General features: G+C 35.7%; 1 protein-coding gene across 1 annotated transcript in view; it reads right to left on the bottom strand.

Moving 5' to 3' along the window:
- Positions 1 to 13,776, bottom strand: part of LOC306852329 (ankyrin-1-like) — a 250,313-nt gene extending 236,537 nt beyond the window's left edge. The window contains exons 1-3 of the mRNA XM_079389049.1: positions 13,699 to 13,776; positions 12,669 to 12,776; positions 10,451 to 10,576 (exon numbers count right to left, since the gene is read on the bottom strand). Coding sequence (XP_079245175.1) covers positions 10,451 to 10,489 — 39 coding nt within the window. The 5' untranslated portion in view covers positions 10,490 to 10,576; positions 12,669 to 12,776; positions 13,699 to 13,776. The remainder of the gene's footprint in view (positions 1 to 10,450; positions 10,577 to 12,668; positions 12,777 to 13,698) is intronic.
- Positions 13,777 to 15,229: the final 1,453 nt, after the last annotated feature.

Genomic DNA, 15,229 nt, shown 5'->3' with positions numbered 1-15,229 from the left:
TATAAGCAACAAACTTCAATACTCAAGATTGCAACAGTTACCCACAAATATCTGTCTAATTAAACTAGACGTGTTAAGGTAGCTAGCTATGAGCATGTTGAAAGTTTTAACTTGTCAAAACTTTAATTACCATGCTCAGCAAGATTCAGATTTGATCCAGGCTGATAAAATGTGTGTTGCAGAGGAAATGCCAAAATACAGAAAGCACACCAGAGACAGTAATATATTGGATCACTGTTACACAACAATAAAAGACGCATATCACTCCATTCCACGAGCAGCTTTAGGACTCTCTGATCACTGTTTGGTTCATCTTATTCCGTCCTACAGGCAGAAATTTAAGTCTGCAAAGCCTGTATTAAGATCTGTTAAAAGATGGACTAACAAAACAGAGCGGGATCTACAAGCCTGTTTCGACCTGACTGATTGGACTGTTTTTGAAGCTGCTGCAAATGATCTGGATGAGCTCACAGAGACTGTAACATCTTATATAAGTTTCTGTGAGGATATGTGCATTCCTACTAGGACTCATCTAACTCACAACAATAACAAACCATGGTTCACTGCCAAACTCAGACAGCTCCGTCAGGCCAAAGAAGATGCTCACCGAAAAGGGGGATAAAGTCTTGTACAAACAGGCCAAATACACACTGGAAAAGGAGATCAGAGTGGCAAAGAGGAATTATTCTGACAAGCTCAGGAACAAATTCTCTTCCAGTGATCCTGCTTCAGTGTGGATAGGAATGAAGGACATCACCAGCTACAAAACACCATCCCCCAGCACTCTGGAGAATCAACACCTGGCAGACGACTTAAACGAGTTCTTTTGTCGTTTTGAACGATCACCCCACACCCGCCCAGAACACCTCTTCACACAACCTTTCACACCTCCAGCAACCCCTCTCTCCCCCACACCTACAATTCAAATCAGTGAAGATGATGTGTGCCAGGTCTTCAGGAAGAACAAAAGAAGGAAAGCACCTGGTCCAGACGGTGTGTCACCAGCCTGCCTAAAAATCTGTGCTGAGCAGCTGGCCCCCATCTTCACACAGATCTTCAATAGATCACTGGAGCTGTGTGAAGTCCCCCCATGCTTCAAACGCTCCACCATCATCCCCGTCCCAAAGAAAGCCAAAATTACTGGACTTAATGACTACAGACCTGTGGCCCTAACGTCTGTAGCCATGAAATCATTTGAAAGACTGGTCTTGGCTTATCTGAAGGACATCACTGGACCCCCTGCAGTTTGCCTACAGAGCAAACAGGTCTGTGGATGATGCAGTCAACATGGGACTGCACTTCACCCTGCAGCATCTGGACAGACCAGGGACTTATGTGAGGATCCTGTTTGTGGACTTCAGCTCCGCTTTTAACACCATTATCACGGAAACCCTTCAAAATAAACTAACCCAGCTCTTCGTCCCCACCTCCGTCTGCCAGTGGATCAACAGCTTCCTGACAGACAGACAGCAGTTAGTAAAGCTTGGTAAATTCACATCCAGCACTCGAACCATCAGCACTGGAGCTCCTCAGGGCTGCGTTCTCTCCCCACTGCTCTTCTCCCTCTACACCAATGACTGCACCTCTAAAGACCTCTCTGTCAAGCTCCTGAAGTTTGCAGACGACACCACACTGATCGGCCTCATCCAGGACGGTGACAAGTCTGCTTACAGACAGGAGGTTAAGGAGCTGGCTGTCTGGTGCAGTCTCAACAACCTGGAGCTTAACACGCTCAAAACTGTGGAGATGATCGTGGACTTCAGGAGAAACCCCCCTGCTCTCCCCCCACTCACCATCATGAACAGCACTGTGACTGCAGTGGAGTCATTCAGATTCCTGGGCACCACCATCTCTCAGGACCTGAAGTGGGACATTCACATTGACTCCATTGTCAGAAAGGCCCAGTAGAGGTTGTACTTTCTTCGCCAGCTGAGGAAGTTCAACCTGCCACAGGACTTACTGAAACAGCTCTACTCCGCCATCATCGAATCCATCCTCTGCACCTCAATAACTGTCTGGTTCAGCTCAGCTACCAAATCTGACCTCAGAAGACTATGGAGGGTAGTCCGGACTGCTGAGCAAATCATTGGTACAACCCTCCCCACTCTCCAAGAACTGTACTTATCCAGAGTGAGCAAAAGGGCTGGCAAAATCACTCTGGACCCCTCACATCCAGCACACAACCTCTTTGAACTGTTACCGTCTGGTCGACGCTACAGAGCTCTGAGAACCAGAACGACCAGACACAGGAACAGTTTCTTCCCTCAGTCAATACATCTCATGAACACTCAATAATAAATGTGGAACACACAACTAATACATTGTCCATTCACAACACTCACTTATTTGTAGTCTTAATATAGTTGTCTATATTATATATATATATATATATATATATATATATATTTTTTTTTTTTTTTTTTTTTTTTTTTTTTTTTTTTGCTGCTTTGTACATTGGTTATTGGCTATTTCTTGTTATTTAGTTTTTATTACCTGTGTCCTGTCCTGTTACTGTCTTTCTGTTGCACTGTGGAGCTTCTGTCACTACAACAAATTCCTTGTATGTGTAAACATACTTGGCCAATAAAGCTCATTCTCATTCTCAAATCTACCGTTTGCATTTTTGCGGTTTCGTGGAATTCAATCTCTGTAAGATATACAGAGGTTTTGTTTAAATAAAGTAACAGCATATTTGCCTACTTAATATAATCATATTTTTAAATATTTCTTTATCTAAACCTTCCACTAGCAACTGCTCTTATCTGTGACATTATAGCTATAACCTGAAAAGCTACAATATAATTTAAAAATGGTTTCAAATTGTTGATTTAGATATTAATTATTTATTTGATTATATTTAATTTTATTTTATTATGTTATATTTTGTAATATTTATTAAATTACATAAATTTATTTATTTATGTATTTAAAAAAAAAAATATTTATTTATTTTTTTGTTTGTTTGTTTTGTTTTACCCATATACTTGTAAATGACGGTCAATGGAGAAAGATGCTTTTTGCAGGCAGATGTAGTATCAGCCAACAGGGCCAAACCTTGACCCCTTTAACACGTATACTTGCACATATGTTCTTCTTATTATCATGTTTTAGTATATTTAAGCCTTAATGCAAGTGTATTAGTCTACATCCTGTGAATAATGATTGCTCTGCAATATTTATGACGGTACCATTTATCAAAAGCAGTAGCTGTGCATGTTTATATGACATGAAAGGATATTGCATTATACCTCACAACTCTTTTGTTTTTCATCCAAAACAAGTGTGAGAATCTCAGGAGATGCCAACAACACTCAGAGTGTGTTCTACCTATCTGTGACTGCCTTGAGCAATGATGCAACCATTCTTCCCTAGAGCAGGTTATGACAGAAGCACATTCCACACAATCTGGCACATGTGAGGTGATTTTACCTATGTTGTTTATATAGAAAATGTCTATGAGAAGCCCAAAGAGACTTGTCTGTTTGCTATATGTGGCAACTAGTCAAATATTTAAACCATCCTGAGGTGAGGTTATATGAGGTTTCAGATGTCAGGCAAACACTTTATTTATGGGTGTTGTCAGTAAAGTACAGCAAATTAAAAACAAGTATGTGTTAACAAGACTCAAGGGCATGTCAAGTGTTCCTCTAATTTCATTCAGGGTTTAGTTTGAAAACAATATGTACACATAGGAATTTGTAATGTTTTGTATGTAATGTTTGTAATGTTCAAGTCTCTGAAGATCTTTTCTATTGTAATATATTTAAAAATGTAACTTATTAATGTGATGCAAAGCTGAATTTCCAGCATCATTACTCCAGTCTTCAGTGTCACATGATCATTCCACAAAATATTAAGCAGGGAAAACTGTGTTTAACATTTATTATTAATAACTATTATTCACACCAATAGTAATCGAGGAGCAAATCAGCATATTAGAATTATTTCTGAAGGATCATGTGACACTGAAGGCTGGAGTAATGCTGAGTAATTCAGCTTTGCATCACATTAAGTTACATTTTTAAATATATTCAATATAGTTGTTTTTTTTTTTTCATTATAATATTATTTCACAATTCTGACATTGAGAAAACAAATTGCACCTAAAATGGCTTGTCAGTAAGGTCTAACTGGGTCTTTGCAGACTCTATGAGCTCAAATATCAGCAGGCCTTCATAACATTTAATGCTCTTGCTTGAATGCCTGGGGCACACTATGGAAGACAGTCCCCATGGTAACCAACACAACAGCCGGATTCTCCATGGCAACCAAAGCACCACAGGGATACAAATGTGAGCAGAAAACACAAAACTGAAGAACAAAGACTGTTTTTGTCTTCCACACATTAAACATTCAAACAAATCTGACAAATTTCTTTGTTTACTGTAGACAAATAATAGTGCAAGAAATCTCTTATGGTCACCCAGGCTGCATTTAGTTAATCAAAAATACCATAAAACAGTAACATTGTGCAATCATATTTTATTACAATTCAAAAGCATATTAGAATCATTTCTAAATGATCATGTGACACTGAAGACTGGAGTAATGATGCTGACAATTCAGCTTTGCGTCACAGGAATTTAAATTTTTTAAAATAGAAAACTTATTTTAAATTGTAATAATATTTAACAATATTACTATATAATAAATAAACTAAATGCAGTCTTTCTGAGCATAAGAGAATTCCTTCAAAAACATAAAAAAAAAAAAAAAAAAAAAAAAAAATATATATATATATATATATATATATATATATATATATATATTACATATTTCAAATTTCTGACCGGTAAATATATATAAAAGTGAAGTATATAGCCCTATATTATATAAAAGTATAGTGATCATTTAGCTAAGATTATGACTTTATTCTGTATGTTTTACATATTACCATCATTAAAGCATGTTTAAATTTCATTATAAAAGTAACGCAAAACTGAATCCATGTTTCGTGTTTAATTGTTATGTTTGCGACAGGCGATTCTTTTCTGTGGCAATTCAATTGCAATATGAGTGGCATAACTGAAAAAACTACATACCAAACGAAAACGTTTTCCTGTGCGTTTTTCAAAAGTTTCGCATAAAGAGACAATCCCATTCACAAGGATCCACATAACGACTAAAAACGTTGCACTATGCATGCCAGGCTTAGTAGGCGATTTAGGCAAATTTGTGTTTTTGTAGTTGACACAGAGATGATAACAGTATTGTTTTCAAAACCTTGCACTTTGAAACCCGTTTTCAAAAGTCTGCGTTTTCAGGCCCCAAATGCTGTTGTCACGTACTGTAAGCAAATGACCAAACACAAAAAGTTTTCCCTTTTTAGTTGAAAAGGGTGTTGTGTAAACACTCCCTTTGAAGATACCATATGTGAAGATTGATCAGTTTATCTTTACCATCTTCACATTAATGCATTTCTTTAGTATTTTCAAAATACACCATCACAGCTGTTCCACACTGGCTGTAGAAACTAACAGGACCATGCAAACAGTCAGAGCCACAAAAAACAAAGACAACTAAACAGGATATACTATAAGAGACATATAGCTTAACTCACAGTTCCCTCACATAAATAACAACCACAACTTAGAAAGAGAAGAATGTGACACACCAGCACATAAAGAACTGCAGACCTAAACATCGTTTCAAAAGGCTGCTTTTTCTATTCTAGAATTTATAGTCTCTGCTCTTGGCCCACAAAAGACATTTTTTTGTCTCTCAAATGGTTGCATAGCAAAAGTTGAAAGAGTATCATTGCCCTGTGGTCCTCTAGACATAGTTTACCACCTTATATCATACTTTCCCCGAAGAGACGTTGCTTAGCTGTTATGCAGTTTGTTTGTAACAAACTAAATGGTGCACAACACCTGGACCAACTTCAGGACACACTGACTGAGAAAATACAGCAAGAGGTTTGACATGTAGGGCTTGGAATCCACAATGAAGTTGTGCTATTTCTGCTGAATATATAAATCAAGATGAAACGCAGATTGTCTCATTGTCGCTACATTGCAACATCATTGGACAACATTCCAAGTACACCACAAATTGCTTCTTTTAAACAAACAAAAAATACTTCTAATTACTGACAGCAATTACTGAGAGTGACTACTTCATTTCCTGAAAATCTCATGGGAAGACCTGTGCTAAAAAACGGTACAGCCTAACAGGCAAATATGGTTTTAAAAAACTAATACCATTTTCAACAATTTTTTTTTTAATCCATACACCTTGAATATATGTGAGTGTACACATTTTATTAATTTTAAAATAGTTTTTAAAATATTTACTTCAGGGAAAATGTTTTATACAAATATTATGCATTAATACATGTATTTTTGGGAAATCGTACCACGTTGCATTTCTGAACTAACCTTGCCTGGTCATAAAAATGGTAAATTATTTTGATTTATCAAAGTATCTCAAACTATCTTTTAAGAAACTTACTGACCTTGACACAGTCAGGGTCTGCAGGGCTCCTCTCCATGACATCACTTCCTGTTTGTTTATTAGCACAGGCATACCACATCATAGAAGTGAATCAAAGTGAATTCATCCCTCAATACTGCAACGTCTTGTAAGCCATGTCAGTTTCAGTTTATGCCACTGAAGGTCTTTCTGACTGCATTAAAAAGCTCAGCTCCATAAACTTTTATGGATACCAAGATAGACACAATAGATTACTAGAGTCCAAAGGTAAGCCTCTGCTCAGGATGATTCCCTTAGCACTCTGGACTTTTCTACACTTTTAGGGAAATTTAGTTTCAGCTTTGTCTCACATTTCACGGATAGTTCACCTTCAGATGCCATGAAAATCACCTATTCTGTCTCCATTTATAACGTTAACAGTCTTGGTTGTAAAACAAATCGTTTTCAAAACATGGCAATGCCTTGTGATTTAATACGCCTTCTCAAATGCACTCTCAGTATCTTGTGCCAAAAGGCTGTTTGACACTCTTGACACACTAAGATTCCAAAAACTGACTGCATTTAGTAAACTAGAGTTCAGGTGTATTTAATCTGTCCTTTCTGGGAAGTAAAACTGTACAATAGGTTGTAGATCCATTGTGTATTTAAAAAGGCCCCTATTATGTACAGACGTGTAAGATCTCACATTTGCACTAAAATGGGCTTTTCACACTTGAAATAGTTAACGCTGGCTAAACAGAATCCTGGGTTATTTAGTTTGACATTTGGCGCTGCTCATAATTTAGCTGGGTTTATCGATTAACCCTGGGTATTCAAATCCTTATGTTTCACAATATACATTCCCAAACATTCTTATTTGCATCCTCGCTGTGTCAGTGTCATTTATTGGACGTTTTATGTTTACATAAAGGACCTAGCAATGTGCATCTTAATATTATAAATTGCCCACTATATCAATTTTTTTTCTAAATGGACTTTCCATACTATATTTTATTTGTTATGTTTTTTATGAGTTATGCGTTATAATTCTGACTGTATTTGTGGTGCTACAAGAAATTAGTTCTGAATTAGTAGGTCAATTACACATGGAAAATATTGCAAAATAACCGTGTTATCTTTCTTTGCAAGACAAGTTTCCTACTTACAATTAAGGGCAAAGTTGAAGTGTGTAATTTCTGCACCACTAGAAGCAATAACTGTGTCAAGAAACCTATTCGATACCATTTTAAAGTTTCAGACCATACTATGTACCCTAACCAAAAGACCAAAAATATGTTCCTGTTTGTAAAGGTTCATAAAATAGCATTTTACAAAATGTATTTTGTGCATTTTTATTTTAAAAACAAGTTTAACTTATTTACTTACATCAAATTTGATAATATTACAGTTTCATTCTTCTTAAGACTGGCCAGATGTCATGAGTTTATATTGTATTCTGACAGCACTATTGACAGCACCAGTTTTTAAATGCAAGGGGAAAAAAGTGAATCTGCATATAGGCCTAGTTTTGTACAAAAAAAGTACAAAAACAATTTTTGATGACATTTCAGTTTCTCTTTGTTAATAAGTGTAAAAATATATATAAAATCATAATTTTTGTATTTTGTTTTTTTAACATAGCTTTGCCTTTATATTTCAAGAAGGGGGTCTCATCATATTCAGGGGTTCTTGGCTTCAAAATGTTTTTTAAAAAACCCTCTCAGTTTAGAGGACAAGTTCTGACACCGAGGGGTTAAACGGTCGTCATATGACCTTTTGTCTTGATTTTCGCTGTGCTCATCCAACCACATGATGCAAAGGTCGGTCAGCCGGTCAGCTGGAGTCATCCGTACCCAAGGTAGCCATTCTGTCACCCCCATCGCTCGGGGTCGCCACTAAAAGAAGGTCTCATTCACCATCTCTGTATCATCGCCAGCTTTGTCAGTGAAACAAGCCAACGGCCCATTGAGTCACGGGCCAGCACTTGTAACATTTGCATCATCAACGCATCACTGGCTCATTTGTTTATCTCCAGAAGAAGCCTGGAGAATGGACAACTTGAATGGGTTGCATTCAGATCTTCCATAGGGTTCAACTGAACATGTAATAACTCTATCACACAGGCTTTGTTTTTGTTGTGGTGGCAATGAAAAGTGGATGAGTGCCAATTGTATAAATAAGATAAAAATGCAAGTAAATCCACACAACTGATCATATTAAGAAAGTAAGCAAGCATGGAAGACTGCTGACTGAGGAACAGACACACATTTAGCCGTTTAGGTTTACACAGAGATGATCTCCATACATGGGATGGAAACAGTAAATGCATGTTGTTCAGCCTCTCAGAGGCAGGATTTCTTTATCCAACCCGCTCCGGACATCTGAATAACCCCCATTTCCTTGTTCCACCTCATAGTTTACCCACACGGTAATAATAAACCATTAACTTTGTACTGCTGCTATACAGAAAATGACTGTTTCCCACAAATCAGCCATGTTGTCTGCACAAAACACAATAGTTACATGACCCTTGTAATCAATCAATCACTGTGTAAAAACTTTCAAGCACAAAGCACCAAAAAAACATAAAGGAATGCAAATTTGAATTTGAATAATAAAACAACCTACAGTTATGTAATTCTTCACCACATGCATCCATGCACTGAGGTTAAAACCTTTTTTTTTTTTTTTTTGGTTTGCTTCCTGCTTTCTATTCAGAAGAAAGAATTAGGCAAAAATATTAGGCAAAAAAAATTAAGCTGCAACTGTTTTCAGCATTGATGATATTAAATGTTTCTTATTCGATTGATTTCTGAAGGATCATGTGACACTGACTGAAGTGACTGGAGTAATGATGCTAAAAATTCAGCTTTGCCATCTCAGGAAGAAATTACATTTTAAAACATTGAAAAATAGAAACCAATCATTTCAAATGATAATAATATTTCATAATATTACTATTGTTATTAATGTTATTTAATAATACTACAAAATTTAACCAAGCTCAAATCGTGGCAGCGTTCATTATTTTAATATGTCAATGTACCTTACAAGATTTTCACTTCGGTTACATTGTATTAATAACTTTGATAACCAACTACATTTTTTAATAGCATTATCATCTGTTTGTCCAATTAGTTATATTTAAGCATTATATAATTACTTGTAAATGGAAATTCCATGAAAATTTCACATTTATATGTTCATATTTGAATGTGCATCTACTGATGTTAATCACCACATAATTGGTTTGGTAATGTGTTATTAATCAAAACCAATTAATGCATTATTAATGAAAGTGAAAGTGTTGGCGTATTAGTACAAGTTTGCCTTGTTGTTAGTAATAATATTCTTCTTATTATGATTGCTCTTAATGATAAGAGCATCACAGTGATTTGAGGGTGTGCTCTTGTGACCAGGTGCAGTATGAACCCATCTAGAAACCATCCAAAACACCTTAGCAAACACACTGAACCATCAACTTAGCAGCTACCTGGAACTCCCTAGCAACGCCTTGAAAAAACATTTAAAACATCTTAACCAATAGAAGAGTTGTCAGTGAGTTTTGAATGCAAGCACTAATCAGTTGTACAGAAAATGTAAAAATAGAGGTAACATGATTATTATACGATCATGTTGTTCAGTATGTGGTTATGTGATCAAAACATTCATAACTGTCATCCAAAGAGACAAGAATATATTTCACAACGTGACAACATCAACACATTCAGATTCGAAAACGCCTTCAAAACCGAATCGGTCAATAGCAGAGCGCGGGGCAGAAAATTCCCGCGAAATATGCAAACGCACTCAGCTTTTTAAAAATACAGATATACCTGCGTGCGTAGAAACATACTTATGAAGACATTTGCCAAATAACAACATCGACACTGACAATCTAGATGAACCTTACCATGACTTTCACAGCTGTCACGCAGCCTAAAGTAACAAGTGCTCACATCAGCAGTGATAACGCTTTTTATGTCAGAAGAAGAGAGTGGAGAGTGAAGAGAAGAGGTCAGGTGTGATGTCCTCTCACCTGTGCAGGCTCGCTTTCACCTGTGCCGACGGTGGCCATGTTGAAGTAGATCCCAAAGCAACTGTACACATTGAAATATGTGCCCCAGTGTGCAGCAACTTCCTGCTCTGTCCATTGGCTCTGTTCCTGAAAAAATATGTATCCCAGCATGTAATAACTCTCAAAAAACTACTGTTACATATAGCGAGTGCTTTCGAGAAACGTTTATGGAAATATATTATAGGCTATAATAAGATTTGGCAGCGTGCTAAAGTTATGTTATTAAAGTTATTATTACTTTATTATGTTCCGAGGCTCCGAATTGATGGCTAGGGTGCAATACTTAACCGAGTGATACGAACCCTTCAATATACAAACATTATCATTAAGCACAATCTTACATCAGTAAGCAGTTTTGAATGGACTAAGTCATGTTTCCATATTTGTCTTCCATAATGTTTATGCTGTTGCGTTTTGTTCACACTGAGCAGGGCATAATCCAATATCATCTCCAAAAGTCATTCTGCAGAATTACCATATATGTATTTTAACAAGGTTAATATATTACTTTTGCAAAGGTAATAAACTTGAAGTTGAGGGATTTGAGTTATCGTTGTTGTTAAAAGAACAGTAGATGGCGCCATTGTTACATATTTCCAGTTCTTGACATTACATTGACTTTTCTGCTGGATCAATGTGGGGGAGATTGAGGCTAGTTGTCACAAGGAATGCATCTCAGAAACTGAGGTTTGGGTCTAGTTATACAAGTGTGTGTGTGTGTGTGTGTGTGTGTGTGTGTGTGGGTGTTTAATGTACATTTATTATTTAGTCATATATTTAATATGGGTAAGCAACAAGAACACAACGGACGCTTAGGTTCAACTATTTTGCAAAATGTACTGTGAAGGTATATTTTATATTGGGGCAAGTTGTCACACATGTTGTAGTACAGATTACTTAGGAATTCTTTAGGCTAAATATTTTTATATTGCTTTTTATTAATTTTTGATGTTGAAAGATGTTTACTGAGTGTTGTAAGACTATAACTTCAACTTTAAGTAAATAAAAGTAAAAAGGAAACATTGTTTGGTCAGTGCAGAGTAAATACTGAGACCTCTGACCCTATTGGAATGGTGTTTGGTCTATAGGCAAATTGTATTTAAAATACCAGGAACATGTTCCAGCAATAGAAGACATTCATGACAGCTCTGTCTTAAAGGTGTTGAATTACAGCGAAGCAGTCTTCATGTCTGCAGAGGAGACCAACCATGACAATCACTGCAATCACCCTGAGTCCCCCAATATAAAAATGATGGACATTTTCAACAATACTGTATATTGTAATAAACATTTTACTTATTAATATTAAGTAAACATATCACATCAAAGCCCATTTTCACCATGGAATCAAAAAATAATAAGAATAAAATGTACAATAATTGAGATTTTACTTGAAATTGTGAAAACAAAAGTCAGAATTGTGAGATATAAACTCACAATTGTGAGATGATAAACACATTAGAACTGTGATATAAAAAGTTGCAATAACCTTCCATGGCAGGTTTAAAAAAACAAACAGAATTGCGAGATGCAAACTGAGAAATCAGAGTAACAAGTCAGAATTGCAAGATAAAGCTCAGAATTCAGATGAAAATGTCATAAATGCTAGATGTTTAGAATTCAGAGGGAAAAAAAGGCAACTGTGAAATATTAACTTACAATTGCGAGTTTATAGCTTGCAATTCTAAGAAAAGTCACAATTGTGATATGTAAACTTAGAACTGTGAAAAAGTCCCATTACAATTCTGCTCATATCTCACAAGTCAGAACTGTGAAATAAAGTCACTTTTACTTTTTTAATTCCACAAGCTTGAATACATAGACTGTTTCCTCACGTTTAATTAAGGCACATAACCCATATGACCTGCAGTAACTTCACTGACCTCCAGGGGTCTGCAGATACTCAAATGAAAACCCTAAATACTACAGAGAACACAGAATAGATATGTATATCCAGACAATTTCCTAAAGTACCGTTGACAAGATTTTAATGAACAAGATACGTCAGCACAAAAAAAGAGCAAATTGCCTTATCTTTCCAAAACCCTTTGCATTGCAAATGTCAAGCAAATCTCATGCACTTGCATAAACCATTTAAACACATGCATTATGCCTTAATTGCACTTGACTCACATACAAACAAAATGAGATTTTATTCATGAATAAACGTTTGTCTTACCTAGGCTGCCATTTGAAGAGGAAGACACGCCAGTAAAAAGCCTGTCTTGGGACACATGGCTACTGTTGGCCACTGCCTAGGCCAAGGAATTATAGTATCCAGATGGGACTGCATGGAGTGTGAATACAGGATAAATCTAGGGAGGCTTGTAAACGTGGCTACTTGCACATCAGCCTTACATAACACGTCTCTGGACAGATTTTGCAGGGGCACAATCAAACGTGGCTTGGCTTTTGCCATCTGTTTACCCCTTTGAGATTGATCATTGCCCTTTAAAGGCTGGTTGCATTCCACCAGAGCAGTCTATGTGTGAACAGAAGAATGTATCAGTTTTTACTTCAAGACTGATGCTTGTAGCTCTTAATTGATCTTTGGGTTGAATTATGTCCAGCTGGCTGAATGTTTAACAAATAAAAATGAATAATCATGAGGATGTGGATAACAGTCTGCGGGCATCAATTATAAACCAGGAACAGTAGCCTAATATAAATATAGGCCTAATTATATTTTTGACTGCAGCAAACTGTAAGGGGAATCAAATAAATTTTGTAAAAGTGAGAATGTCTATAAATGGATGTAAATGAGAATATGAATAATACAGTCTTACTCTACTCACAAAACACATTTCATCAGTATAATGAAAAATACACATTAAAATCCCATACGCCCTAATGTCTTCTGTGTGAACACAGTTATGTAAGCATTTGAAATTATATAGCACCTTCTCTAGTATCATTCAAATTGTAACGGACACGCATTACACAAGTTATCATACCCGTGTTAAACAGATATATTTCCCTAAATATATACATATTTGCAATTTCTGAATCTTTTTGGTAAGATTAATCACATTCTGAGGTACTTTTAGCACATTTAGATGGGTGGCAGAAAACATAAAACACCAACCGTCGCTCTACCAAACTACCCTTGAAAAACTCATCTCCATTATTTTTCTCATCCCAACAAGTAGTTTGACTACAAATGTGAGCTTAAATGTTTTGACATGGAAACTGATTTTGTGAACACATACCTGAGTTATTAAGAGGATAAGCTAATGTTGTTGTTGCTGTCCTCGGTCGCAGCTCATCTAAGTAACACACAGCGCATCACTATGACAACCGCTATCATAACCTAAGATACTCCATAGATATGTATGATCTACTCCTCCTATTGACTGAAACTGCTTTATTTCAAAACTCGTCGAAAATCGAGTACTGTCTGAATAGGTACTACATTCGAACTGAATTTAAAATCGTGAATGTGTGTGTGTGTCATAAATCATAAATTAGTTATTAACTTTTATTTATATATATATATATATATATATATATATATTATAACTCGATGAATAAATAAATAAAAGGAGAATAGATGAGAGTAAATGAGAATAAATTAATATACTGTACTTCCATGTGAAAGAAAGGTGAAAGAAAATCATATTCAGGTATGACAGCAGCTAAACTAGGGAGAATAAAATAATATAATATAATATAAAGTATTAAAAAGTGTGAATGTCTGTAAATGAGAATATGAATAAAAATAAAATAAAACCCACAGCTGCAAAACAAGTGAATCTGATCATCCAGTAAAACTCATACACTGTAAAAAAGAAAAAAAAAAGAAAAAAAAAAAAAGTTGAGAATACTTCAAATTTAAGGCAACCAGCTTCATCAGATTTTTGAGTTTTCTCTTTTTGTATAAACTGAAAACAAGTTGAGAAAACTCAAAAATCTGCTGAAGCTGTTTGCCTTAAACTTTTAAGTTTTCTAAACTTTTAATTTTTTTACAGTCTATAAGTATAATAAAATATATTAAAATATATGAAACATTGTGAGATAATAATTTCTTAATTTTATATCTTTATATTATAAATCGTAAAGCCATTCACATCTGCAGTTCAGTTTCAATCTGCTCTCAAACTGTTATGCTAATTGTATAAATTAAACTTAAAACAATGGGGCAAAAAAGAAGCCCAGAATTTTGGAACCCACTGTATGCATGACCACCTCTCAGAACTGACATGAGTATAAATGACTACCAGACACACACACGGAGCAATTATTTTCAAAATGATCCTTCTTCCTGAAGCCATAAACACAGACATCTAACTGTGCCACTGGCTAAAGACTGATTAGCACACTCACCTGCCAACTCTGTCTGCACATGAACGGCTTTAGTAGATTAAAAGGATTCTCACATCACTAGTCCTGGTCATCTTGATTAACCACAGGATCAGGATGTGGAAAAAGGCTCCGCTTTGTCACGTAGTACCAAATTTAAATGTAAAATGAATTTTTGTCTTATGAAGCACAAGGTAAATTATCATAATATTGGCATTTGCAATCAAAATGAGATGCAAATTAGCAAAGAAATGCACAGTCATTTATTTGTGATGCTTGATATGAAGTGGAAATAATGTGCATTTTTAGAACCTTCATTTAAAAAGTGTAAACCATTTGTGAGCTATCATTTGTTATGCACAGAAAAATATGAAAATATGAGTCTGACAGCTGGGTCATAGCAGGAAGTTTACATGAACTGTTAGAATGAATTCAAATTAT

This window comes from Barbus barbus (assembly GCF_936440315.1).
Source record: "Barbus barbus genome assembly, chromosome: 32".
In the NCBI taxonomy this organism is placed as follows: Eukaryota; Metazoa; Chordata; class Actinopteri; order Cypriniformes; family Cyprinidae; genus Barbus; species Barbus barbus.
This window is presented reverse-complemented; position numbering and strand designations above follow the sequence as displayed.